This window comes from Anastrepha obliqua, chromosome 5 (assembly GCF_027943255.1).
Source record: "Anastrepha obliqua isolate idAnaObli1 chromosome 5, idAnaObli1_1.0, whole genome shotgun sequence".
Classification (NCBI taxonomy): Eukaryota; Metazoa; Arthropoda; class Insecta; order Diptera; family Tephritidae; genus Anastrepha; species Anastrepha obliqua.
The window spans coordinates 106,297,515-106,324,047 of record NC_072896.1 but is presented as its reverse complement, the minus strand read 5'-3'; the positions used below and the strand labels follow the sequence as shown (position 1 = coordinate 106,324,047).

General features: G+C 40.0%; 2 protein-coding genes across 2 annotated transcripts; one reads left to right on the top strand and one right to left on the bottom strand.

The window, feature by feature from the left end:
• Positions 1-2,377: 2,377 nt before the first annotated feature.
• On the bottom strand, positions 2,378-3,230 carry LOC129247806 (neuropeptide-like 4). The gene is made up of 2 exons (XM_054887118.1): positions 3,163-3,230; positions 2,378-2,983 (listed from the first exon to the last, which is right to left on the bottom strand). Exons 1-2 carry the CDS (start codon positions 3,172-3,174, stop codon positions 2,795-2,797), a joined length of 201 nt encoding a protein of 66 aa, XP_054743093.1. The 5' UTR covers positions 3,175-3,230; the 3' UTR covers positions 2,378-2,794.
• An 18,085-nt stretch (positions 3,231-21,315) lies between these two features.
• On the top strand, positions 21,316-22,699 carry LOC129247946 (uncharacterized). The gene has a single exon (XM_054887329.1). The coding sequence runs from the start codon at positions 21,465-21,467 to the stop codon at positions 22,611-22,613; it is 1,149 nt and encodes a 382-aa protein (XP_054743304.1). The 5' UTR covers positions 21,316-21,464; the 3' UTR covers positions 22,614-22,699.
• The last annotated feature ends 3,834 nt before the right edge of the window (positions 22,700-26,533 follow it).

The window sequence follows — 26,533 nt, the reverse complement described above, 5'->3', positions numbered from 1 at the left end:
TATGTGCCATTGGAAGCTACAACCGTACTCCATCTTTCAGGCAGCATACGTATTCCTCTGACGAAAGTTCTTTTTACTTGATCCATTCATTCAGCCGGTTTGCGATGCTCTCGTAAGAAGTGAACCGCTCTCCAATAAGGGCTGACTGCATTAATCGAAAATGACGAAAATCCGCAGGTGCAATGCATAGGGATTAGGGCGGGTGCGGAGAGATTTCCCGATTCAGTCTCCCTAAATATTTCTGGACCGATATAGCAACGTGTGGCCTGGCGTTGTCATGCAGCAAAATCAGTTTGTCATGTCTACCATCCCATTTCGGCCGCTTTTCTTTGAGTGCTCGAGTCAAACGCCTTAGCTGCAGTCAGTAACGATCGCCAGTGATGGTTTCAGTTGTTTAAGAAGTTCCTAATAGGTGACAACTTTCTGATCCCACCAGATGCACAACATAACCTTTGAAGCATGAATATTTTTTTTCGCTGTCGATGGGCCTGGTTTACCTGGTAGGCTCCAACATTTTCAACGCTTAGGGTTATCATAATACATAGATCCATTTTTCATCGCCAGTGATCGTGCGATGCAGAAAACCTTTTCTTTTCTGCCGTTCAAGAAGCATCTCATACGTAACCAAAAGTCTCTCGATATCCTCTCCTTCAGTTGATGTGGCACCCAGTTACCTGCTTTCTGGACCATTCCCTTCTCGTGCAGACGTTTACCGACGGTTGATCTGTCAACATCCAACTCTTTAGACATATCATTAAGGGTTCGACGTGCCTCTTAATCCAATAATTGCTGTAGTTGAGTATCTTCGAATTTTTTCGGTGCCCCTTCGCGATCTTTTTTACTCACGCCGAAATTGCCACTTTGCAAGCATCGAAACCACTTTTTACAAGTTGGATTTGATGGAGCGTGATTACCGTAAATATTTATCAATATGCGACACGTTTCCTCGTCAACAATTGGACCCTTCATCACGACAATGCGCCGGCGCACACCGCCTTCCTCTGCACCTCTGCATTGGCCAAGGTGGGGGTACCGGTGCTTCCACACCCTCCCTACAGTCCAGACCTGTCCCCTGCGGAATTCTTCTTTTTCCCGCGCCTGAAAAAAAAGCTGAAGGGGAGGCGTTTCGACTCCATCGAGGCGATCCAAAAAACTGTGACAGCCGAATTGAACGCGACTCCGGCGGATGAGTTTAAAAAATGTTTCCTGCAGTGGAAGGACCGCTACCAGCGGTGTATTGACGCTCAAGGGTCCTATTTTGAAAAATATTAGTTGTATAAGCCAAAAGGTTTAATAAAACTGCTTAAAAAAATAAGGCTCATTCCTTTCAATCAAACCCTGTATAACTAAATAAATAAATAAACATCTGAATCGTTAAAAAAGTCTTGCCGTATTTTAGCCAAAAAAAGCTTAAATAGGTCGGAATATAAGTGGTCACAAGATTTGTTGTGATTGTGAGACAGCAGTTTGCGAAAAACTACTCGGCTATCTGAAGTGATGGAGAAGAGCACCTTCTCAAAAACTTTCTAGCTCTAAATTATGCGCATAGGTATAGCAAGAATTTTCGATCGAAAAGTTGTGGAAAAGCTGCCCGTGGATATACACTTTTGGAGAATACACCAGCACTAGTTTTCTGATATTCGGTTTTCGACGAACGAAAACAACGCTCTACTAGACGTTCATCATCCCGATGCTTCTCTCTGGCGTTGAATCCTGGATAGTCAAACAATCAGATGCAGCCGCTTTTGCAGTTTTCGAGAGGAAAGCACTTCGCCAAGATGTTTGGCCCTGCTCGCTTAGATGACGATTAACGCATTCGAATGAGCCACGAGGTGTATGAGTTTTACGGAGCTATTGACATAGTCAAACGAGTCACTCTGCAGCGATTAAGGTGGCTGGGTCATGTCGACCGTATGGAAGGAATTGCGCCGGCGAAGAAGGTGTTTAAACGGTAGTTTGTGGTCGACGGCGAAGAGGACGTCTTCGTGTCCGGGGGAAAGACCAAATCGAAGATGACCATCAACATTTTTAAACATTCTAAGTGTCATCTTGTTTACGTGGAGCGATTATTCAACTCCTGCAGTCAGAGATCGCAAAAACGTAAAATGATAAAAACAGTTTTTTCTCACAGGCAAACCCGCCGAATGGATTTCTGCCGTGAAAAAGCTTCTCCTAAAAAGCCTTTTGCCGTTCGAAATCGGCTCAAAACTGTAGGTAGAAGGAGCTCGGCCAATTACCTAACAGAAGTGTACGCGCCAATTATGTTTTTTTTTCTAATACTTTGTGGAACTCGAGAGATTTTTTTTTGCGGACTAGCGCGTTGAGCTTTACGAAATCCTAGCCTAGCACATCGATTTTAATACAGATTCAAATTCCATTTGTTTGCTGCATTCAGATTTTTTTATTTACTTAAATTTTAACAATTTCATATATGGACATTTGTTGGATGTAAGCACACAAACAACAAACAAGTAACAGCATAACTTAAATCAAGACTAAAACTAATTAAAATTTCCAAAGTGCATTATCCAAAATCCATTATCCTTGGTCCATTAACAACAGAGCAATTAGTCCTTGCGCCACCGAGTGGAATGTTATGAGTGAATTAGTAATTGCGTTATTGTAACTGGTAGTAAAATGCAACTGAGCAGGCGACTGAGCGCATCGGTAATCCTTTCTATAATTTCCGTATGAATTCCGCTAATCTCAGAGCTTACCTACCCATAATTACACACTCACTCGCACACCAAACACACAGTGGATCTACTCGTAAAGTGGCAGTGACTATTCCAACTTAACCGTAGTATGGATAGGCAGAGTAGGCGTAGGAGTAGGGCGAGGCATAGCCGCCATAGTAGAATTGTGGTGCTGGTGCTGGTGCGGGCGCTGGGTGTGGGCTAGCCACCGGCAGTGGTGCGGGACGGGCCACAGGCGATGGGCCGGCAGCGGCGAAGGCAAAGAGAGCGGCGAAAAGGACAACGAACTGTAAGTAGAGTGGAGAAGAGAATGTTATATGTAAGTAATACTGGTGAACTCGTGTATTAGTTAAGATAATTGTTTCATTCGCAGATTATTGAATTACTAAGTGGCACCGGATTACACCGGTTATGTATGTATGTAGATCCGGTGGAATTTGCAAAATATAGCCAATTATTTACTTACAAGCTTGAACATTTTGCTGAGTTGTTGATTTGTTTGAGTTTCTTGTTAGAAGATCGCTGGTTGTGCTGTGAATGTCTTTTTGCAGCGAATTTGCGCTCTATTTATACGGAAAATTGTATGCTCTGCCGAGCGGTTTCTCAGGGAGCGCTCACATTAGTATGTAGATGTGAGTGTGGATATGTAAGAAACATTTAAATTGGATTTTCAACGCGATTTACTACTTCTTTTGCATTCATTTCGAGTAGTTTTTGTTTGTTATTTTCATTTTCATTTTTTGTTTTATTTTTAAATTCTTTATTATTCTACATTTGTGGTGACAAATAATTCTGATTCTCATTATTAATGTATATTTTTTCAAATTTTATTCTATTTTAATTACTTTGAGTTTATTTTCCTCCTTCTGACAACAAGAGTTGGTAAAAGTCAATAGGAGCAGAGCCTTGGGGTAAAACGTCCATTAGCAGTTTTATTCCGATTTTGGTAAATTCTCACACTTTATTTCTAATAAAACAGATAATCATTCGTAAATATAAGGAGGGGGGTAAGGGCGAAAAACTTTAAGGCTAAAAGCTACTTTAAACGAATTTACTCAGATTTTAAACTAAGTTTGCCACGTAGATTTGGCAAAAGGTAGTGAAAACCCCAGTTCCAAAATCCTTTCTAAATGTGGCTGAATTAGTGGTAACCCAAGACACTTTTTTGATTAAAAATAAATAAATAATTGGCGCGTGCACTTCTGTTAGGTGTTTGGCAAAAAATGGGGATTCAAGCCACGTGTCGTACTTTCGATGTACAACTTAGTGGTTCTGCCAATTTTGACATATGGTTGCCTGGTTTGGTGGGTAGCTCTTTAGAAGGGCTACAAAACCACTTAACTAGATAGAGTGCAGAGAACTGCATGTGTGGGCATCACTGGTGCTTGTAGAACATGTCCACTGCTACCCTCAACGTCATTCTGCACTTGCTTTCCGTGGATCTGCTTGTTAAATCTATTGCTGCTCAGAGCGTTGTTAGGTTGAAGTGGCCTCTGGAGGCAACTTCCTGTAGGACATAGGAGCATCTTGAAGAAGATCTCTCCTTCCTTCTCTGTACTTCGAACTGATTTCTCCATCCGGAAACTGGGTTTTAAGGGTTGTGCTAGGGCTATTTTTCCGAGCAGGCAAGATTGGAAATAAGGGAGAGTCACCACGGATATAGGTACCTCTGTTTTCACTGCCGGATCCAAGATGGAATCTGGAGTGGGAGCGGGGGTTTTCTCTAAATCAGGCAATATTTCGGTGTCCTTCAAACTACCGGAAACGAGCAGCGTTTTTCTTCGCGATCCTCCAAGCATGCAAATTGCGTAGGGATCGCTGTTGGAAGGGAGACATAAATATTTTTTCTGATAGTCAAGCTGCGATCAAGGCCCTGTTGTCGCCGTATTGCAGCCCTCTTCTCGTAAACTCCTGTAAGGAGGAACTCAAACGTCTCGAACGTGCAGGAAACATTTCTCTTATCTGTGTTCCTGGGGACAGGAATATAGAGGGAAATGCAATTACCGATGAGCTTGCCGGGAAGGGGTCGACAGAACCGGTTTCAGTTGTCCCCTTCTCAGACAGTGGTGTCCCCTTGACCGTTGTTAAAGGGAAACTACATAATTTCTTTCTAAAAAAAAGCTCAAGACAGATGAAGGTATGTCTCATCGTATGCTATTTCGAAAACACTATGGCCTTAATGCGATATAAACAGATGATGGGATTCCCCCGCTATTCAATTTCCAAACTCATTGCGGTGTTCATTGGTCACTGGGTGATCGGTACTCATACGGAGAAGCAACCCCTATTGCAGAAATTGTGGAGATCCTGCGGAGAAAGAGACTGCGAATGTCCGGCTCTGGCGGTTAAGTGCTTGAGATTCCTTAGCATGCCCTTTGGGAATGGCTTAAAGTAATGATTCAGCCTAGATCCCTTTTCTCTCCTCCACTACATCAACACCACTGGATGACTGTAGACGGTTTTCTCTTCCCTAAATTTTTTCACAGGTAATGGTGGTCTACATTATGGTATCAAAACGTCACGTAAATGCTACTTGTAGTGTACCTGGGGTACTCTTGCCATCTATCCTACCTACCTTGGCCGAGGCCCTCTTCCTATTTGTGGGGTGCGCCTTGATGTTGTTCCACAAATTGAGGGACCTTCAGTATTAAGGCGACTACGAACGCTAGAATGGAGATTCGAGCGTACGCACCCCGAATGGTGGTCACCCATTCAGCCGTTTTGATTAGTTGATATATTTTGATCACTAAGCAATAGAGGTATATAGAATACAATAGACAAAATTTGAGGTTTTCACTTCGACTTTATGGACTTTTGTGTCCTCTATTCATCACAGTACTACATCGAAACCCATTTCTTTTATCAAATTTAAGATAGAGCTGGATTTGGGCTGAGCGTATGTGCCTTTCTTCTGGCTGCAGTAAGACAAGATGTCCTAACCTTCTCTGCGCTTTAGCGTCATATTCAGGGAGAAGTTGTATTGGATTCTTCGGGGATTGGTCGCCGAAATGACAAAGAATCATTGGACCATATCCAAATATGCAGTTTACTCTGATACCTGCAGTGGGCTGTGAGAATGCCAGCGAGCATTCTTAGTGAGTTTCCTACACCTCTCTTGTTTAGGGCTTCGCTTGACATATTTTGGTGCCAGCTAACATTTCTTGGCCTAAGCTCTTCACTCCTAAGATTCTCCTTGATAGTGCATTGTCCCATAGCAAGGAGGGCTCGGGTCCTAGTAGTAACGAGAGGTCCTTATAAAATATGTTAAGTACAGGAAAGGAGCAAAATTGCTAAATAACAAGTCTGTTTTCCTACACAACACTGATATACAGTTACAGTTGCGCGACTATGAATAGTATATTCAATCTTACACGTTTATGCACTCGTGCTATCCCTCATAACAGCAAATGACTGGAACATAAGAAGTGACATTTAAGATATGACAGATGGGCAAGACGAAAGGATCATTGAATTTTGCGACGTGTACTATAGCCACCAGGCAAAGAAGCTCAAAGCCAGTGCGGATTTCTGGTGGGAGTGAAATCTCGTCGCCAAGTACTTTCATCCACTTTGGCAGACGAGTGTCTTCCAATAATCAATATCGAAACGCAATTCTTCAACGTCTCGCTCATTTGCGCTCCAGCCCCGAGGAAGAGAAAAATGGTGCGACTAAAGACCCCTTCCATGACTATCGTTTCAGCATAAAAATCATGATTGGCGATTTCAGGGTGAGTAAGGAAGGGATTTTTGGTCCCACAGCCGGAATAGTCAACCTATACAACCAAACATGCACTAATGGACTAAGGCTGAACGAATTCGCTGGGGCCTGCAACATGATAGTCAGCAACAACAGATTCAAGAACAAAAAGATTCATCACACTATTTGTTGTCTATTGACCGAATAATGCGGAGCCAATCGATCATGCTCCAATAGATGGAAAATACGCTTGCAGGTTTTTAGATGTACGCACCATCTGAAGACCCAACATCGATTTGGATTATCCAAAATTAAAAGGAGATTCCGAAATACGTGATTGTGACGAGCTTCATATGATGGTCGATAGAAAAAGTGACCAAAAATTCGATGGCTTACAGAAGTTCAGGGTGTTTTCCTGTAAGAACAAAGGCGGCGATGTAGTGATTGTCGTCCAGAGATGGAGGAAACATTTATCGTGACTGCTGAATGCTGACAGCAATGGAAAACAGAAAAGGGGAAACCGCTGATCCACCAACCTTTTATGACGAAATTGTAGTTCCATGGCGAGGTTTGAACAATAACGCACTGGGGACACTCCCGTAAAAGCACGTCATTGTTCACAGGTATAATTTTCAAAGAGTAGGAAACTTCTTTAATTTAGAAGCCAACATTAACATCTGTAATAACGTCAGCTTTGAAGTCTTACTTTCAACAAGTCTTACTTTGGAACAAGTCCGCTCGTGACGAAAAATCACACTTTTAAGTGCTTCATCACGCTCTTCCTATTGTATGACGTAGAACCTTGGACGAAGACAACACCTGATGAGGCGGCTCTTGGATTCTTCGAGAGAAATATTATGAGACAGATTTTTGTATCTTTGCACGTTGGGAACGGCGAATATTGCAGACGATGGAACAATGAGCTGTATGAGCTTAACTGCGACATAGGGATAGTTCAGCGAATAAAGATCCAGGAACTCCGTTAGATAGGTTGGCTTTTGTTAATATCGGGCGAAGTCGCTTAAGGGATTATATACACTTAGAGTTTAAAAAAAAAACGGTTTTTTTTCTTAATGTACATATATAGGGTGGGCCATGTAAAATTTGCTTTTTGAATCGGCTATAAAAAAAAACTAATCAATATTTTTTCAAACTTTTTTTTTATTTTGAAGATTGAACATTGTCATTTATGAATGAAAAATAATATCGTTCACATGACTGCCTTGACTGGCTTTACAGTAGGCCATTCGATCAATCCGATTTTTAAGCACATTTTCGATTGTTTGAGCTCCAATTTCATGAATGGCAACTTCGATTTCGTGTTTTAAAACATCAATCGTCTCTGGATGGTTCGCATAGCATTTGTCCTTAACCGTTCTCCACAAAAAATAGTCCAACGGGCTTAAATCACAGCTCCGAGGCGGCCAATTGATATCGTAATTTCGGCTGATTATTCGGTTTTCAAAAACGGTAGCCAAAAGTTCGAGTGTAACTTTGGTAGTGTGACAAGTTGCACCATCCTGTTGAAACCAAATGTCGTCCATGTCATCCCCTTTAGTTTTTGGAAACAACTCGTTCAGCATGTCACGGTAACGCTCGCCATTTACTGTAACTGCGGCTCCTCGCTCATTTTCGAAAAAAAAATGGTCCGATGATGCCGCTAGACCAAAAACCGCATCAAACAGTGACTCGTTGTGGATGCATTTGCTTCTCTACAGTAACGTGTGGATTTTCTGAGTCCCAACTCCGACAATTTTGCTTATTGACGTAGCCACCGATGTGAAAATCAGAAAAGAAGAAGAAGACTCACCACTTTGGAAATAGGTTTTCAATATTTCCCAATTTTGTTCAAGCGTATAGCGTCCCATTTCGTAAATGTCAAACTTTTAAGTAAAGTATGAACACATTTGACATGTCATTTGTGTTACCACTCTAAAAAAAATAGGTGGTTAACAAAGCAAACGCTATATGGCCCACCCTGTATTTAGGAATACACACAGAAAATTTAATATCGTGCCGGTGAATATTTTCGAAGTTACATGTAAATTTGAAATTTGAATTTATCGTATGCAAAGTACTTTTCAAACTGTAAACGCGTTTTTCTCAAAATGGTGTTTACAAAGTCGGTGACCAACATTACTTCAATATTAAAATGGCTAAACCGATTAGTCTCAAATTTTAACACGACTTTCTCAAATATATTTTTTAGTACTGATAAATATTTTTTTTATAATAAATTTAAGGCCGAAATTTTGGTCAAAAATATTTTTTTTTTTTTGAGAACCCGACATTTTTTGAAAACAAATTGTTTTGCTAAGTTCTTCGATTAATTACTAGATTTAACATTATTTTAACGAAATCTGTTTGGTTTTTTAATTTCCAGTTCAGAGATATGGTGTTCACCGCAAAACGCCTTTTTTGAGAGGGGCTCCCGGAGATCAGCTGTTCCTTTCCAAATAAATATTTCTACTAAAACTAAGTTTTAAAATATAGTTAATAAATAACATAATATGTGTACAAATTTTTAGATCAGTAAATTTAAATGTTTTGTCAGAAAAAAATCAAGAAAATTCGCTTTTTTTCGGCCTTCTAACTGTATATAACCCCTAAAGCGGCTATCGCACTAAGCAAACATAAGAAATCTGTTCTTCCCCGATTACTCGCCATTGTCAGAAAAATCAAATCTACTAAATACTAAACTTGTATTATTTTTTAATCTTTTTAATTGCATGAAGATTTTCATGAAAAATTTTTTTTTTTAGTTTTTAAATATTCACATTTTTTATGTGCCTAAGCTAAAAACATGCGCTTGGTATGAAGAATTTGGTCTCAGCCGAAGTTGGGCACTTTTTTAGTTTTTTAAATTCGTACATTTTATTTTTAACGAAATCACAGCGGCTCCTTTGCCTCTTAAAAAGTCATGCTTGAATTGCCTTAATCGTATTCCGTATTATAATTTCCAGCCAAATAGATATAAACGTACACGCACACACATACACATTGTAAACAATGGTTGTATTTTCTGCTATTTTATTTCGGCGAAAAAAATATTAATCCAAAAGGAAAATCTATTTGGGGAGTCTCCAATCCATTTAAACTTGAATAACGAAGAGAACACAGCGGCAGCGGAAGTGACAGAATATCTACGCCTCTGACCTTCACTGACTTTCTGCATGGAGCGCCGGCCACTCGTCATTGGCTGTTACTCCACTCCCCTTCTCTCTCCCACCGCACAATAGTCTCTTAAATTTCTTTATTTATTTTTCTACACACGTACTCACCCACTCACCACTCACCGCTCACATGAGCAAAGCAAAAAATTTCAAATAAAAATTTGGAATCAAAACAAAATAAGAAAGAAAAGCAAAAGTAGCAAAAGTATGTCTCCTGCATGACAATTACGAGGGGCTTAAAAAAGCAAGAATAAAAAAAAATATGATAAATACCTACTTGTAGGTATGCACAAACATACCTACAACACAAAAATCATATAATAAAGTTAGCTTTTATAATTCCATACAGCTGTGCGTCTTTTGAATGAAATTCTAATTGTCATTTAATGAGTTTTTCGGTAAATAAATATTCTATGCTCTCCTCAAGTGGTTGACTACAATTCAAGAAATAAAATTTAATGACCGAAATTTCAATTTATTTTAAACGTACATTTTTAAAAATAAATAAAATATGTCTAAAATAAGTATTGAGCGCACTTTGAAAATTACGTATGTACATATTTATTTGTATCACCTAAGCTAATTCGATTACAAGTCGTGACTTTGAAATGTAATTCTTCTTTTTGATTTTTAACAATTTATTATGCTTCACGGATTTACAAATTTCATTGAATTTGAACTTTGGACATATTGTTGTTGTTTGTTCTATGGAAGAACTGGGAATGGAGCAAATATCCGGTATCAAATGATGAGAAGGTTTTGGATTTCTGAATTTCTTATCAACTTAACAGTCGTCGTTTTTTCCATCAAAAAAAATTTTTTTTTGTCGGGATGACTAGCAAATGTAGCCATTATACTACACTCGGTTTTCCTTAAGATATAATTTTCTTTAGATCTACCCGATCTCTGAAGAAATCTGAGTAGATCTTGTGGTGCCAAGGAGCCAAGGTGGTCGCTTCTTAACACATCAGTGCCAAAGACCTCAAACCTGATTCGAGCGAAGGCGGGACAGACGCACAGGAAGTGGTCCGTCGTATCATCCTCCTCTTCACAAGCTGGGCAGAGTACACTGTCTCAGATGGGCTCCGCCTTTTTAACGCGCTTCGCCCACAGAAAGTGGCCCGTCATCAATCCAACCACCTGTCTGCAGTCCCTTCTGCTTAATAACAGGAGTATTTGCGACAGTCGATCGGACATGACAGGTAACATCAGTTTAGTCCATATGCAGCCTCTCTCAGCCTGACAAGCTCGCTTGTGGGTTGTAGTAACCCATTAGCTAACCGTGGTCCTGATAGTTGCAGAAAGGAGTGGTAGAACGGGCTCCGGGCCAAAGACTCAGAGGTCTCATTACCCACGATACTCTTCCATCAAATTAATTGTGATAACTTGCTTGTTTGATAGTCTATGCCCATCGGTGAGTCAACCTCTTGATACTCAAGATCCGCTAAACCTATATCATCTCTTTAAGCCCAGGCTCTGCAGTGCTCATCATTGTATGAAATAGCATTCACAGCGCATTTTCAAAAAATTCGTGTCTAATGTGGGATTGTAGCTAATCTCAAAATTTTTATAAATCTGGTGCACAAAATCTTTAAACAGTTAAAATCGACAATGAGTCGATGTTTTTGAATAGACTAGGGCTTCTCTGTATACCATTTCCTTGTTTCTAGCTTAGAACTCCAGCAGATGAACGGAGTTTTTTAATTTTGGTTGAATTCTTATTTCAAGCACGGATCCCATGTCGTTTGCTTCTGTCCCGAAGGCAAAATAGACTGAATCCCTTTCTCTAGACAGATATGAAGAAAATCTCTTCGTTGTACTTTAGAGAGGCTAATATCCTGTATGCAAGAAGCAATTTGAAAACCAGGTTTATTTAGAAAGACTGTTATGTTGAGATTTGTATTGTGTGTACATAGTTATTCTGCCCTAAAAATGCTTTGGAAATACATTATATCAGGCCATACAGCAAGCCATGATTACAAAGATGTAAATAAAATGACTAATTTAGGTCTATATATTCTAGCTTAAAGGCTTCACAAGTTAAAAATGGTCTTAAAATCGTCTTGGGCGAAAACATTAGGTAACCTTTTAAATTGAGTTTGACGGGCTGGGGCACATCTGAGGAGCAAGTGTAAGAATTCCTTTGTGCTACATACAATGTTCAGGGTATCCGGTAGCAGAATTTAGTTTTAAATTTAAAGTTTCTCCCTAACCGTTGCGCGTAAGAGCGCGTTAGTTTTGTTATTCGCAGGGATTATTTAATTACGATATGGAAGTGGACAGGTGAACAACGTGCGTTCGCAATCGAAGCGTATTCCAAGGTCAATGAGTCGTGTCCAACTGTTCGTCGTACATTTTGTTCACGTTACGATAATCGACGTTTATGTGATGCCACAAGTAAAAGTTTGATTCGTTCATGAATGCAAAGGTATGGGGCAATAAGTTCGGTGCAAACACCCCAGTCGTATATAGAGAACAAACGCAAATATTGAACTCGTCGCTGCAAGTTTGCACTATAATCCTCATTAGCCAAAAGCTCGAACACTATTGTGCATGAAATATTGAGGAAGAGTCTTAGTTTGGACTATAATCCTCGTCAGCCAAAAGCTCGACCACTATTGTGCATGAAATATTTAGAAAGTATCTTAGACTTCAGCCCTCTTGAAAACTCAAATCGTGCAAGCTCGCTCTAAAGGCTTACGACTAATTGCGTAAAAATTTCTGCAAGACAATGTTTAAGCTATTTCGTGGAGTGATTAAGCCCATTTTCATTTAAATGGAGGTGTAAATTAGTAAAATTGTCATTATTGGTTACCTTACCTAAAGGACCAGTTACATCTATTACAACATCAACAGCCACTTCACAGCCCCAAAGTGTTGATTTGTTGTGCTACCTGAAGCAGTAGGTCATAATTGGACCAAATAGTTTTGAAAATCGTCGAGGGCAAGCAATTTTTGTAAACGGTGTCTCTTATCGGCTCATGCTGAACGATGCTGTCAATAAGCGAACATTCTTTCTTCAGTAAACACACACACAAAGTTGAGAGAGACCATGGCGATACTGCATGATTTCTTACTAACAAACTGATTAGCCGTTTCGGGGACATATAAATAAAAATTGAGGTAAAAATTCTGAAAAAAATGTGAAACAAATTCTAAACAGCCAAAATTCCATTGGGCCATAATTCTGTGTTTTCAAAATTCTCCAAGGGCAAAATAATGTAGACTTAATATTCTGGCGACCGCAGTAGCCGAATGGCTTGGTGCGTGACTACCGTTCGGAAAACGTGGGTTCGTGCCCTCGGCAGGCAATGTCAAACCTTTGAGTGTATTTCTGCCATGAAAAAACTTCTCATAAAAAATCATTTGGCGTTCGAAGTCGGCTTAAAACTGTAGGCTTAACATTGACACACACCAGAAATAGGAGAAGAAAAGGAAATTAATATAAAGGGTTTTTCAAAAGTGACGCCAAAACATTAGTGGTAAATAATTCCTAGACTGTAACTTTTTTTATATCATCTTTAACATTTGTTAAGCACACAGATGTACAATTTTACACTTTAGAGCAATTCGTTAAAATGATTGAAACTTATGATGAAAACCGTGGTATGAGTAAGTCGACAATGCAAAGATTGATGAACGAATTTAAAGAAACTTGTTCTCTCGAGGATAGAAAACTCGCAGGGAACTGGCAGACCAAAAACTGGACGTTCTGTTGAGAATATTGCTCCTGTAGCGATAAGTGTTGCTGAGCAACCTTCGACATCGATATCTCAAGGTTCTCAACAATGAGGCATTCACGAATCGACTGTTTGGCGGATTTTACATGTAGATGCAATTTTTCACACACTGTGAGCAAAAACTAAGTGAATTTGGTTGTAAAATGAAAAATCTTTATTTATTCTTGTAAATCAATTTCATCCCCTTCAAAATAATCCCCTCTCGATGAAATACATTTATGCCAACGATTTTTCCAATCCCTGAAACATGCCAAATAGTCCATTTCCGGTAGAGCCATCAGCACCTTCTTCGATTCAGCTTTTATCTCCTCAATCGACTCGAAACGCGTTCCCCGGAGTGGTCTCTTGAGTTTTGGGAATATCCAGAAGTCACATGGAGCCAAATCAGGCGAATACGGTGGTTGCGGAACGATATGCGTGGAATTTTTGGCGAAATGGTAACGAACAACGAGTGCAGCGTGAGACGGTGCACAATCGTGATGCAAAAACCAAGAGTTGTCGGCCCATAACTCTGGTCTTTTTAGACGAATTGCTTCACCTAAACGACGCATAACGCTCAAATAATATTCTTTATTAACAGTTTGGCAGGTGGAAGGAATTCATAGTGCACCACACCACGAAAATCGAAAAAATCTGTCATCATGACCTTTATTTTTGAACGACTTTGACGTGCTCTTTTCGGTCTGGCCTCGCCTTTAGCACGATCTTCGCTTGATTGGTCGGTTGTTTCAGGGTCGTAAGCATAAATCCAAGTCTCATCTCCCGTTATGGTGCATTTGAGCTTGTCCTGATAGTCTGAAAGCATTGTTTCACACACATCAACGCGATGACTTTTTTCCAAGAAATTGAGAGTTTTCGGTACCAAACGAGATTTGACTTTTCGTAGGCCCAAATGGTCTTTCAAAATGGTTTTCACGGACCCTTCTGAGCGTCCGGAGCGCTCCAAGTCATCAACACGTTCTCGACCCTCTTTGAACCACTTATAAACATTTTTCTGCGACATGGTCGAATCCCCAAATGCCTTCTGCAACATGCTAAACGTTTCCGCAGCCGAAATTTCATTCCGCAAACAAAATTTGATGGCACTTCTCTGCTTAATCAAATCAGACATTGTAAAAATCGAAAAATGCACTCTTGGTCGTTTGGTAAACACAAGCGTAAATATATTACTGATAATGACATTCACATGAAAGTTGGCTCAGATGTTATTAACAGTGCTGCTAACTCATGAAAAAAATAACTAGAGCGAAATTTTAATCCCGCGAAGTTTAACAAATAAATTCCCCTTACTTTTTGCCCATAGTAGTATAATTATTAAGAGCCATTGAATAAAAATAGTGTAACCTGAAATAGTCTAAATTTTTACATGTTTTATTTTGAAAACAACATCTAGGCGCTTTCGAGTTAAAATAAAATACTAAAATCCAATGATTTATCCTCTCAGCTGATGCTCCACGTGCACTTAAATCTCAGATAACAACAATGAGGGTTGGGGTAAATGCTTAATTTTTCTTAACTCCCTGCTAGCCAAAAACGCATTTTAATGGGATGGAGGGAAGAGAGTCATGAAGGTACTGAACAGACGAAAGGCAACTGAAAAGTATTTTCTTCATTTAACAACTTTTTACCAAAACTTTGTGAACACAAAGAAGCTCCTAATTGAGTAAATGTGATTACGCTTTAATCTCTAAATAGGAAAAGTCATATTTATTGCGTCGTTAAAATTTCAAACGCTAAAAAAGTGTTTCGATGTAAGATAATAAAAAAAATCGCAACTATTCCATCACAATTAAACCTCATAAATGGACAATATCCAGAAATGTTAAAAAAAAAGCTTTTCTCTGACAAATTTGTTTTCATTCGCACTAAATATTCGTGTCAAAATTATAACAATGATATGACAGAATTTGATTACTGATTATTGTCACGATACTCAGTTATGGCGGGCAGGGAATGAGCGCATATTTCAGTGCAGCTGTCATCGCGTATTAGAAGCAACGGGTTTTTCAATAGAGACATAACAATTTTGTAATTAAATGAAGCAGGGAATAATTCAGATATTGGGCTCAAAATATTTGCTAGGCATAGTACATAAATACGTAAGTCCGCAGAAAGGAGTTTTACACAAAAATGCTGTGGACAGCGTAGCCGGTGTTGGACTGATGAGTACTTATCTTAAATTTAACTGCGAAATATAGCATCGTGAATTTGATCATCACTTCGTTAAGAGAAACAGACACCAGATTTCAAAGGAAACTCTAGAGTTTTTTAAACCCGCCGGGTCTGAGGAGAGCGATGAAGAATAAGCTCTGCCTATGGGCCACGCTGCGATCGGGAGCAACGCGAGCCATGTGGGATCGCTACCGAGAGCTACGAGAGGAAGAGAATCATATTAACCGAAAGAAGAGCGGGAGAGCGAAATGCGTGAGTGTGAGGAGCTTGAGATGCTGGCCAACAGGAACAACACCCGAAAATTCTACCAGAAAGTTCGGCGGCTTACAGAAGGTTTTAATACCGGGGCGTTTTCCTGTAAAAACGATAACGGCGATCTGGTGACTAACATCCCGAGCATACTTAAATTATGGACGCAACACTTCTCGAACATGCTAAATAGTGATGGCTGCGCATGCCATAGATAATGTGAAGATCCCGATACCCCAACCGTTAACGACGGAACTGTCATTCCGCTACCCGACTATGACGAGATGAGCATAGCGATAACGTGGCTAAAGAACAACAAAGCCGCGGGTGCCAAAGGACTGCCGACTGAGCTATTCAAACATGGCGGCGAGGAGCTGGTAAGGTGCACGCATCAGCTTCTATGCAAAACATGGTCGGATGAAAGCATGCCTGCCGACAGGAATTTAAATGTGCTCTGCTCAATCCATAAGAAGGGTGATCCTGCAATCTGTGGGATTGGTCTTCTAAATATCGCTTATAAGGTTCTAGCGAGCGTATTCTATCAACGAACTGATTGAACCTTATCAGTGTAGCTTTAGATCTAGAAAGTTTACCATCGACCAAATATTCACAATACGCCAAATCTTGGAAAAGACCCATGAAAGGGGAATCGACACACACCATCTTTTCGTCGATTTCAAAGCTGCATTCGACAGTACGAAAAAGAGTTATCTGTATGCCGCAATATCTGAATTTGGTATTCCCGCAAAACTAATACGGCTATGCAAGATGACGTTGCTCAATTGCTCCTATTGCGCTGTCAGAATTGGGAAGGACCTCTCCGAGCCGTTTGATACACAACTAGGGTTCAGACAGGGTGATTCGCTGTCGTGTAACTTCTTTAACCTGATATTGGAGATGATCGTATGAGCCGCAGAACTTAATCGCTTAGGTACAATTTTTTATAAGAGCGTACAATTGTTGATATGATATTGACATCATCGGCATTAACAACCGCGCTGTTGGTTCTGCCTTTTCCAAACTGGATAAAGAGGCAAAGCGAATGGGTTTGGTGGTGAACGAGGACAAAACGAAGTACCTCCTGTCTTCAAACAAACAGTCGGCGCACTCGCGTATCGGCACCCACGTCACTGTAGACAGTTATAATTTCGAGGTTGTAAAAGACTTTGTGTATTTAGGAACCAGCATTAACACCGATAACAATGTCAGCCTTAAAATCCAACGAAGAATCTCTCTTGCCAACAAGTGCTACTTTGAACTAAGTAGGCAAATGAGTAGTAAAGTCCTCTCGCGACGAGCAAAACTAATACTCTATAAGGATGTACCCATATGGTACAGAAGCTAGGATCATGTCAACATCCTATGAGGCTCCCATTGGAGTGTTTGAGAAAAGATTCTGTGAAAGTTTTTTCGACCTTTGCACGGGCAACGGCAAATATCGCAGGCGATGGAACGATGAGCTGTATGACCTTTACGACGACATAGACATAGCGCAACGAACAAAGATCCAGCGGCTACATTGGCTTGGTCATGTTGTACGAATGAATACAAACGCTCCGGGTCTGAAAGTATTCGATACGGTACCAGCTGGTGGTATCAGAGGAAGAGGAAGGCCTCCTCTGCGTTGAAAAGATCAGGTGGAGAAGGACTTAGCTTCATTTGGTGTATCCAACTGGCACCGGTTAGCACGAGAAAGAAACGTGTGGCGTGCTTTGTTAAACTCGGTAAAAATCGCTTAAGGGGTTATCGAGCCATTCAAGAAGAAGAAAAATTTATTGATCCTGTTGGCTTGACTATTACAACAAGAAACTGAAGTAAGTGCTCTTAAAATTGTCCCCAGTCGTTTTGTTTTTTAGTAATTCTTAAGGATTTCTAAACGAGGCTCTTTCGTGAACCTCACAGTGCTCAGAGTCAGAATTTCTCAATGACGTTTTGGCATCGGCCGATCAAAACAAGCATTCAAGTATATTTAAATAAAAAATTGGGTAGATCCTATCAAAACACCCGTTATGTGTGCAGAAGAAGTGAAAAGTGAAGGGAATATTGAGGAATACTGACTGTCTGGAATTCTGTTGTTCCAGATATTTTCGCAAAACTGAGATTAAGAAAAAATTAGCAAAAGCTTTTAGCTCTACTTTATGTGTACATTTAAAAAAATAAATAAAAAAATAAAACATTACGTTCTGTAGCAGTAAGTAATACATAACAAGGCGGATGCATTTAGAATATGAAATTCGAACGAAATAAGTTAATATGTGAAACGAAAGTGTGAGATTCTCAGCGAAGTACTTGGCGAGGTGGCTACTTTGTTGCTGGCTTACTTAGCTAAGTTATGTCTTGACGCTATGCCACTGGCGATACTGGAATAACAATTTTTGGAGTTTTGTATCTTGTCCATTTTTATTTACATACATACAAGTATATCTGCTCTAATTGTTTTCATCAGTTGGTTCTGTGCTTGCAAATAAGTGCCGAATTTGGTCACGGATGAGGAAATGTCTCACGGGAATATTAGCATACTTGTCCATAGCAATGTCCAATGTTCATATGTAAATGCTTGAGTGAGTCGATAGATACAAACAAACCACTTTTGGTATAAATAGCACTTTGCGCAGTCAATGTCAGCATTCCATTTGCAGTTCTCGCACTTGTAATATCTACAAAAACAATTCTAACAAAATGATGAAATTGGTAAGATTCTCAATTTTATGTTTCGCTCGAAAAATCCTTTTGTGAAATAGGATACTTAAATAATCTATACTTAACATTGCAGATCCTTCTCGTTATTGCCGCCCTCTTCGCTGTTGCGATGGCTGTGCCCACACCTGTGGCCGGACCCAACCCTCTGCCTAGTCCCCAATACTTGTATGGCGGTTACCCAGCAGTAGCTTCCTATCCATATGCCTACTACGGTTAGAATAAATGGAGATTTGATTTTCTATTATATTTTCGACTCGGCTTTGACTCTGGTTCAATGATTCTACCTGTTAACAATTTCGTATATGGACGTCAGCATTGATTTAAATTACGGGTGTAGCGTGATAAATTTGTCGTGTTTTTTTTACCTATGTACTTTTTGTTTTAATAAATTTTATTGCATTTTTGAACAGTAAAATATATCTGGATATTTCTTAATTATATAAACCTTCGTTATTTTTGAACAACGAAGTGTATTTAGTAAAGACGACGGAGCGATGACTGATTTACGGTGGTGTTAGCCGCTTCGTACTGCTGATGAAGTGCATCACGTTTGTAATATCAATGCCTGCTATATCAGCAAGGAGTTGAGAGCCAAGATACTTAAATCTTAGCAGGGAAGTTAAGGATCAGGAACTCAGAGATGTAAACAACCGGAGAATAAGTAAATTATTTTCCACAGGTTCCTCACAGGTTCCCTGTCTGGCAGTTTCCTGTTTTCCAGATGAGCCTTATTTTGAAGAATTCGGATGCGATCGAAAGTGAAGTCAGACATTTTCCAACCATTTCGAGTCCACCAGAGTTGTAAGTAAGAGTCAACAAAAGTTTATTCGTGCATTTCCACGTGCAATTCCACGTAGATGGTCCCAAGTATCACTAGGTTAGAGTAGACAGTGCTGGCTGAACTGTAAAAAGATCTCATATAGACTTCTAGGGTCCATTGTGTTACCAGTTTTACGTATTTGGAGTCGAAGCTATTATATTTTCTAACTCTTAATACACGTCTTCGCGAGTTTTAACGAGCCGCTCAGCCTTTTGTCAGCAATATCCTTCAAGGATGAAAAATATGTGGATCCTAGGCGCATTTGTTGAGTGCTACAAAGTTCGCTCTGGACTAATCCCATTTCGGCTACGTGATGTGGGATTGGACAGTGTCCCGTCAGTGCTCTAACCAATATTTTGAAGTCTTTTCCAAATATTGATAAAATAAAGTTTATAGTTTTTGTATTCCAAGTCCTTAGCATAATTTTGGCAGTTTTCTACGAGGTTGAGTGTTCGCATATCGACTGCGTCTCCAGAGTTACTTCCTTATTTAGTTCCGCTTTCAGAAAGGAGGATGATGGGTAAATGTCTGACGTGCTCAATCATGGCAAGCGAATGCCTGCCTTAGCGAGCTTTTCAGCTCTCTCTCATTTCATTCTATTGGTTTGTGCTCTGGTATCCAGTAAATAGTGGTTTGCTCATTTCCGCCGAGTTTATCCATTTTGGATCTGCTTCATCAACACCAACTATGCCTCCGCGTCATCTGCAGAATATTCTGGCCAAACACCATCAGTAACGACGCAATGTGGAGATTAACGAACGAGGAACCCATCCTTAGACAAATTAAACGCAGAAAGTGGCGATGGATAAGTCACACATTGAGAAAACCAGCAGATAGCATCACGAAAATGGCACTGAATTGGAAGGGAGCAGAGGTCGACCAAAAAAAACTTAGAGAAGGGCGATGCTGCGCGAACTAGCAGATGCCGACATCTACGATGGATGAGTCTTGTCGAGGCCTTTTGCTCCCGAGAGGAGTGAACAAGGAAATAAAAAAAATACAAGGTAGCGCAAAATCATCCATTTTTTTTTTTGATTCGCTTCTTTGCTAAATAAAAGCAAAATTATTTTGAGTGATGGAAATGTTTATTTGAATATTTATAATTTTTTTTTTAACTTGAGAAAATGATATCTTTTATGTGGCTGCTGCCACTCTTGCTACATATTTATGACCGTTTCATCGCACTTTCCTAAACTTTCCGGAAAATTTTCGCTGATAACTTTTCGGATTCCTATTGAATATTCTCCTGAAGGGCGGCGAACTTGCTGGCCATGCCAAATCGCCAAAACGGGAGATTGCGAGGGAACTTGTGTAAGTTTTATACTAATGGCCTTTGGGTGATACTGCATAGCGCGGCCCATAGTCTGGTTGATGTTTCTTCGTCTTCGACGACGACAGCCTCGGCCGAACACCCAGTCCGCTGGTGGTCACGTCTTGCAAGGTCTTGTATGATTCCAGTCTGTTCAAGTCGAGCAGCTAAGCCTTGGTTACTTGCCCAGTTGGCGCGACTCGACTAGGAAACCGACATCAATATTCACGCTGCATCAACACCACCGACCGATAAATGGTCAAAAAAATCGAGTCAATTACTCAACGCTCTGCAGGGTATTGCTTGTCTGTTTGTCTGCTCCAGCTGCCTAGTTCACAAGTGTAGAATATGATTGACGTACGACGCCTTTTGTAAAAATTACAAAATCTTTCGATAGGCTGATTAATTTTGCACCTCCTTGTATTATTGTCACAAAACGTATTCTTCTGGTCATTTAAGGTCCTGTGGTGTTAATTTACATATTTAATTTTGGAATTCACATCTAATGTACTAATATGATATGGTAGTTTTGGGAGTTGAATATTTTAACCGATACATTTGCTGTGGCACAAACAAACTTATATGCTCCACGCCTTACTTAGAAGTATTGCTTGTGGCTTGCCCTCTAAATATTCAAATATGTAAAAAATGCTCAAAAAAGTCGTCACTCAATATGTGTTTGTGTATGTGTGACTTTCAAAAAGTGCTCTGGAAAAAACATAAATATCTTTTTTTTTTTTTTTTTCTTTTGGCTGTTTTCAAAAATATGTTGTCTATTTTTGTGTTCTGTCTTCTACTAAAGTAAATTAGTCGGTCTTTCATCAATTTATTCTATGAATTCTTTAGTTTCTTTCATCAATCCATGTTTTAGTGTTTGTATTTGTTAATATAAATTTTTTTCCGTCGCAATGCCTGTGAAAAATTCCATTCCGTCGATGAGTGAAAACATTCGTGACCTTTGCGCAAAATTACTAAAAGAGCGACACCGGCGTCTTAGCGCTGCGGGACAGAGAAAGAAGCGCACTGTACGCAGCGCCATCATCACCGACGATGCCCGACCTTTCATAGTCAAAAGCCTTGTGGATGTAAAACCTGGTCCATTAGATGATGCACACACCGGCAGCAAGAGCATGGAGACATCGCTAGATCATATCATACAGCAGCTGCAGCCCGGTAAATGGCCAACCGATGTGGTGGTGCTCATCACGCCAGCCAGCAAACACAACCATCTCTATAAATTGCATGTGATCGATCGAGCCAGCGAGAGCCATCTTGGCATGACCAGCATCACCAAACAAGAGCTGGGAGAGTTGCGTGACAGCCATTTGTTCGAGAAATACGCCACCATTATGGGTAACAAATACATCGATTTAAAGACGGTGACCCTAAATACGGTGATCATTGCGAATATTATGAAAAATCTGAATGGTGATTGTTGTCAGCCACTCCGTTCGGAACTACCATTCCCAGCGCCGCCGAGAAAGCATGAAGTCAAAGTACAAGTGACGCAAAAAGGCAATGAAGATGTGCGAATGGATATGCAAATAGAGCCCCGAAGTCGTTGTCGTAGTGCACATCTGCGGAATATTGGTCAATATTACACACAAAGTGGCGTACGTCTCCTATCGCTATTCGATCGCATAAATGATGCCATAGAGCCGGCCGACGAAGACTTACATAGCTTTTTTGAACTCGCCGAACTGTACAAATTCAAGATCTACATACGTCCGGAGTTGTGTTGGAAACCGCCACCACAAGCGGCGGCTTTGCAAAACGAAAGCGATACTGACTTCGTGCGGTTCAATGTCGAATGTTTTATGCTCTTCGACAACTATGTTGGCACTATTACGATTAACTCTTTGCAGTTACACGAGCAGTTGAAATTGCATGCGGAGCTCTTGCCACGCATACAGGTCATCGATGATGTTTGCGATATAACACCGTTGCCGAAGTGGCTGGTCACTATAATGCGTACAGTTGCCGAATGGCTGGGACTTGAGATGTTCTATGATGCATTTGGAGAATTCGTTTACGATTTGTACAAGCAAATTACTTGATATGAGCGAAAGGGATGCAATGAGGGTGTAAAAGCGGTGCTAAACAATAAAATTACTACTATTTAAAAAGCCAGAAATATACAATAATAAACACTTATTTTTATTAAATGTTTAGCCTTATCTAAATATTGTGAACGTTGGAGCATGAAAAACACGAGAAAAGACTTTCTCTCCATACGTTAGAGGTAAATATGTACAGCTATGGGGTTACGTCCAAATGACTCGGAACAACTGAGGGTTGCTCGTTTCCACGAAAGTCGGTTCTACGTTACTTGGTACAAGAACAACAACTAAGAGACAGCGAAAATAGGACTTCTAATCTTTTTCCAGCAAAGTTCTGCTTCTTTGTACTGGTATTGAATGATGAGGTAGTTATTTATGTTTTGACAATCGGATAATGAGTAAATGAGTGCGAGATATATGTATACAGTAGAGCGGGTCGATTTAAAAATCGCTCATTGCTCTGTGAAAATCGTATTCTAGGGATCAAAATAAGAAACTTTGCTGAAGGAACCATACCTCAAAAACGAATTCTGCTGTCCCCCAATTCGGGTCGAACTTTTGGGTAGGGGCAAATTTTGAAAAATCCCACTTTGACCCATTTATAGTGTTTCAATCGAGTCCAAATGTATGACCGACCCCCACTAACTTTGGACGGCCGATCCACCCATGCCAGTGGCACACCCCCTGGAACTCCCCTGGGGGGTTCCCTATACAATCATTTCAAAATATCAACATTTTTGGCCTTTACAGGAAAGAAACTAAAAAGTTCGACCCAAATTGGGGGACATCAGAATTCGTTTTAGAGGTATGGTTCCTTCGGCAAAGTTTCTTATTTTGATTCCTAGAATATGATTTTCACAGAGCAATGGGCGATTTTTTTGCCTCCCCACAAATCGACCCGGCCTAGTATACAGTCTGTGTCAGAAGAAAATAACCGGGTTTTTCTTGTAACTTCAAGATATATTTCGATCTGCTTTTTGCTGCGTAATAGTCCCACTCAAGGGCTACGACGCCAGTGCTAACTCAGGTTAGTGTCGTTCGAAATTTTCCAGTAAACACAACCAAACAAAAACGAGTGAGCGTTTCGAGGCGGTATTTTTATGCACGCATTTGAAAGGGCCGAAATTATCTTAAAAAATCAAAAAAGTTTGTTGTGATGTGGAATCAGCGGTATAGTGTGTACGAAAATGTTGGTGACTTTTCGAGCGCGGCTTGAAGCGAGTGACGACAAAAAAGCTGGATAAAGTGATGTGAGTATCAACACCATCGAACGAAGGCTGAAGGAGCGAACATATCCTATCGTCCCACATCGTCGAAACCACTACTCCCAGAAAAACATATTGAGAAACAACAAAACAAGAATATGGCGTCACAGTATTGGACTGACCTTCCCAGTCCCCAGACGCCAACCCCATTGAAAATGTGTGGGGAATTATGAAAACGCATCCTGCCGGAAGGCCAGTTCATGATTTAAAGTAACTCGTGCATCAAGTTCGCATAACCTGGTCCTCTTTGTCGACGAGCTATGCAGAAAAGCTGCCGCATGCCGAGAAGATGTCAGGCTATACTCGACAATGCTTATTGAGTAATTGTGACTCGTAGGCTTGTACATACATTTATGTACACATTTTTAAAAATATTATCATATATATCTTTTATACTTAATGAATAATCGCGATTCCTTTTTTCTGACACAGACTGTAGTACTTGTAAAAGGTGATTAAGAGGTATCGGATTATAAATTCAAATAAAACAACGAAAATTCAAATTGATTGGGCGATTTCTATTAATTTTATGTAGAACCATTCATCACATTTATTTTTTAAAGATAATCGCTTTTAAATGTTATCTGCAACTGCGCCGTAATTCGGTCAGTATCTCGTGAATAAATTTAGTAATGTTCGAAGCTGGTTTATTCACAAAGCATTTAGACTTTATTATACCTCCACAAATAACCGTACAAAGGTACGATATCACACGATCTTTGTGGCCAATCCACTGATCTGAGACGAGAGAAAAATTGCTCACCGAAACAATGACGCAGTCAATCCATTGTTTCACAGGCTCTATGGCAAGTAGTGCCGCCTTGTTGGAACCAAATGTTGTGGAGATCACGGGCTTCAACATCCGCCATCATAAAGTCATTTATCATGACGTGATAGGGTTCGCCATTCACTGTTACATTGGCGTCAGCCTCGCCTTTGAAGAAATATGGGCCGACGATTCCTCCAGCCCATAGGGTGCACTAAACGGTTGTTTTCAATGGCTGTTCTGGAATGGCTTTGGGTTGTTCTTCTTCCCCAAAAACTATTATTTTGCTTATTGACGTAGCCATCAAACCGAAAATGGGTCTCATCGCTGAACACCATAAGTTGCCCTGAGCGCGGGATGAATACTTCTCACAGAGCGTCGATTTTCGTCGTTAAGGCGTAAGTCGTGCCATGATGAAAAGTTAAACGAAAAAAATTATGTATTTAGTTCGACAGTAGTCACGCGTGATCTGTCGAAAACCCTTGTCGGGGAAAAGTACCTCCAATGCGATTACCCTTTATATGTCATTACATTTAGTTGGCGAAAGGTGTGTGCACTGAATTAAATTTTTCCAATCTATTGTTGGGATCTCTTTGCATTTATTCTGCCTTTAGCGTCCTCCATGATTTTGCTTCTAAGTTGCAAAATGTCTAAGCTGTCCAGCTAAGTATACAGAGTGATTCTGGACACATAAATACCTTCTTCTGATCTTCCTTTCTCCGACTCGCGGGTGACTTGTTCGCTCAGAATCCAGCAGTGAACAAATAATCAGCACAATGTAATCGTTTTTTTTGTGCTACCAGGAGCTGAAGCTGCGAGTCTCTCTAAAAAGATACCTATAAGTGCGCACTTCAAATCTCTCGGCATCTTTATGTTGGCACCGGTTGATATTTGTAGCATCTCAGCCTGAAGCTCGGTGGGTTATGAGGATAAAAAGTTAGGTGACATATTTATCTGCTTCTTTCCCACCGCACATTTTTTTATCTTAATATTATTTTTTCTCTTAGAACATTGCGAGAATTTCGTAGAAATATACGAATCAAGAAATTTTCAAACTTTAACCAGTAATCAAGATGTGGCAAATCCTTTGTTTTGCTTTTCGATTGAGATTATCGTCTTTGAACTTCTTGCCGACACAGATATTCCCAGTTGTAGTCCAAGGTAAAGAAATAAATAAAATATTGGTTTTTTTCTGTATCATTTTTTCATGATTATTTTTTATTAACAAAAATACTAAAAAGCAATAAAAAAATATATATAAAAAAGTATATAAAACACGCGACACCCTTAATTTAAAACATTACTGTTATCCATAGATGAAATTGTTATTGGGAGAAATCATTAAACCAGAGCCACAGCCGAGTCGGAAATAATAGAGAGGCAATCAGGTTTTCATAGCGCCCTTCGATTCCATTTAACCATAGTAGACATATGGGTATGTGGCCACAGCGGGATAAGTGCTGTAATAGAATTGTGGATTAGGCACAGGGTTGGGTCCGGCCACAGGTGTGGGCACAGCCATCGCAACAGCGAGGAGAGCGGCAATAACGAGAAGGATCTGCAAAGTGAAGGAAATGATTTTAAATAAATGATTTCGTTTTGAAGGATTCTCAAAGCAGTAAAAACTTACCAATTTCATCATTTTGTTGGAGTTGTTTTTGTAGATATTACAAGTGCGAGAACTGCTAATGGAATGCTAACGTAAAGTGCCCAAAGCGCTATTTATACCAAAGTTGATATTTTGTTTGTTTTGCTAGCTTCCTTTTGGTTTTGCTGCTTCTGCCGGACATTTCGTCATCGTTACCAAATTCGGCACTTTTTGTAATAAATGCCCCAACAACAATGGAAAAAATAATAACAATAACAATATCAATTAAAGCGACTAC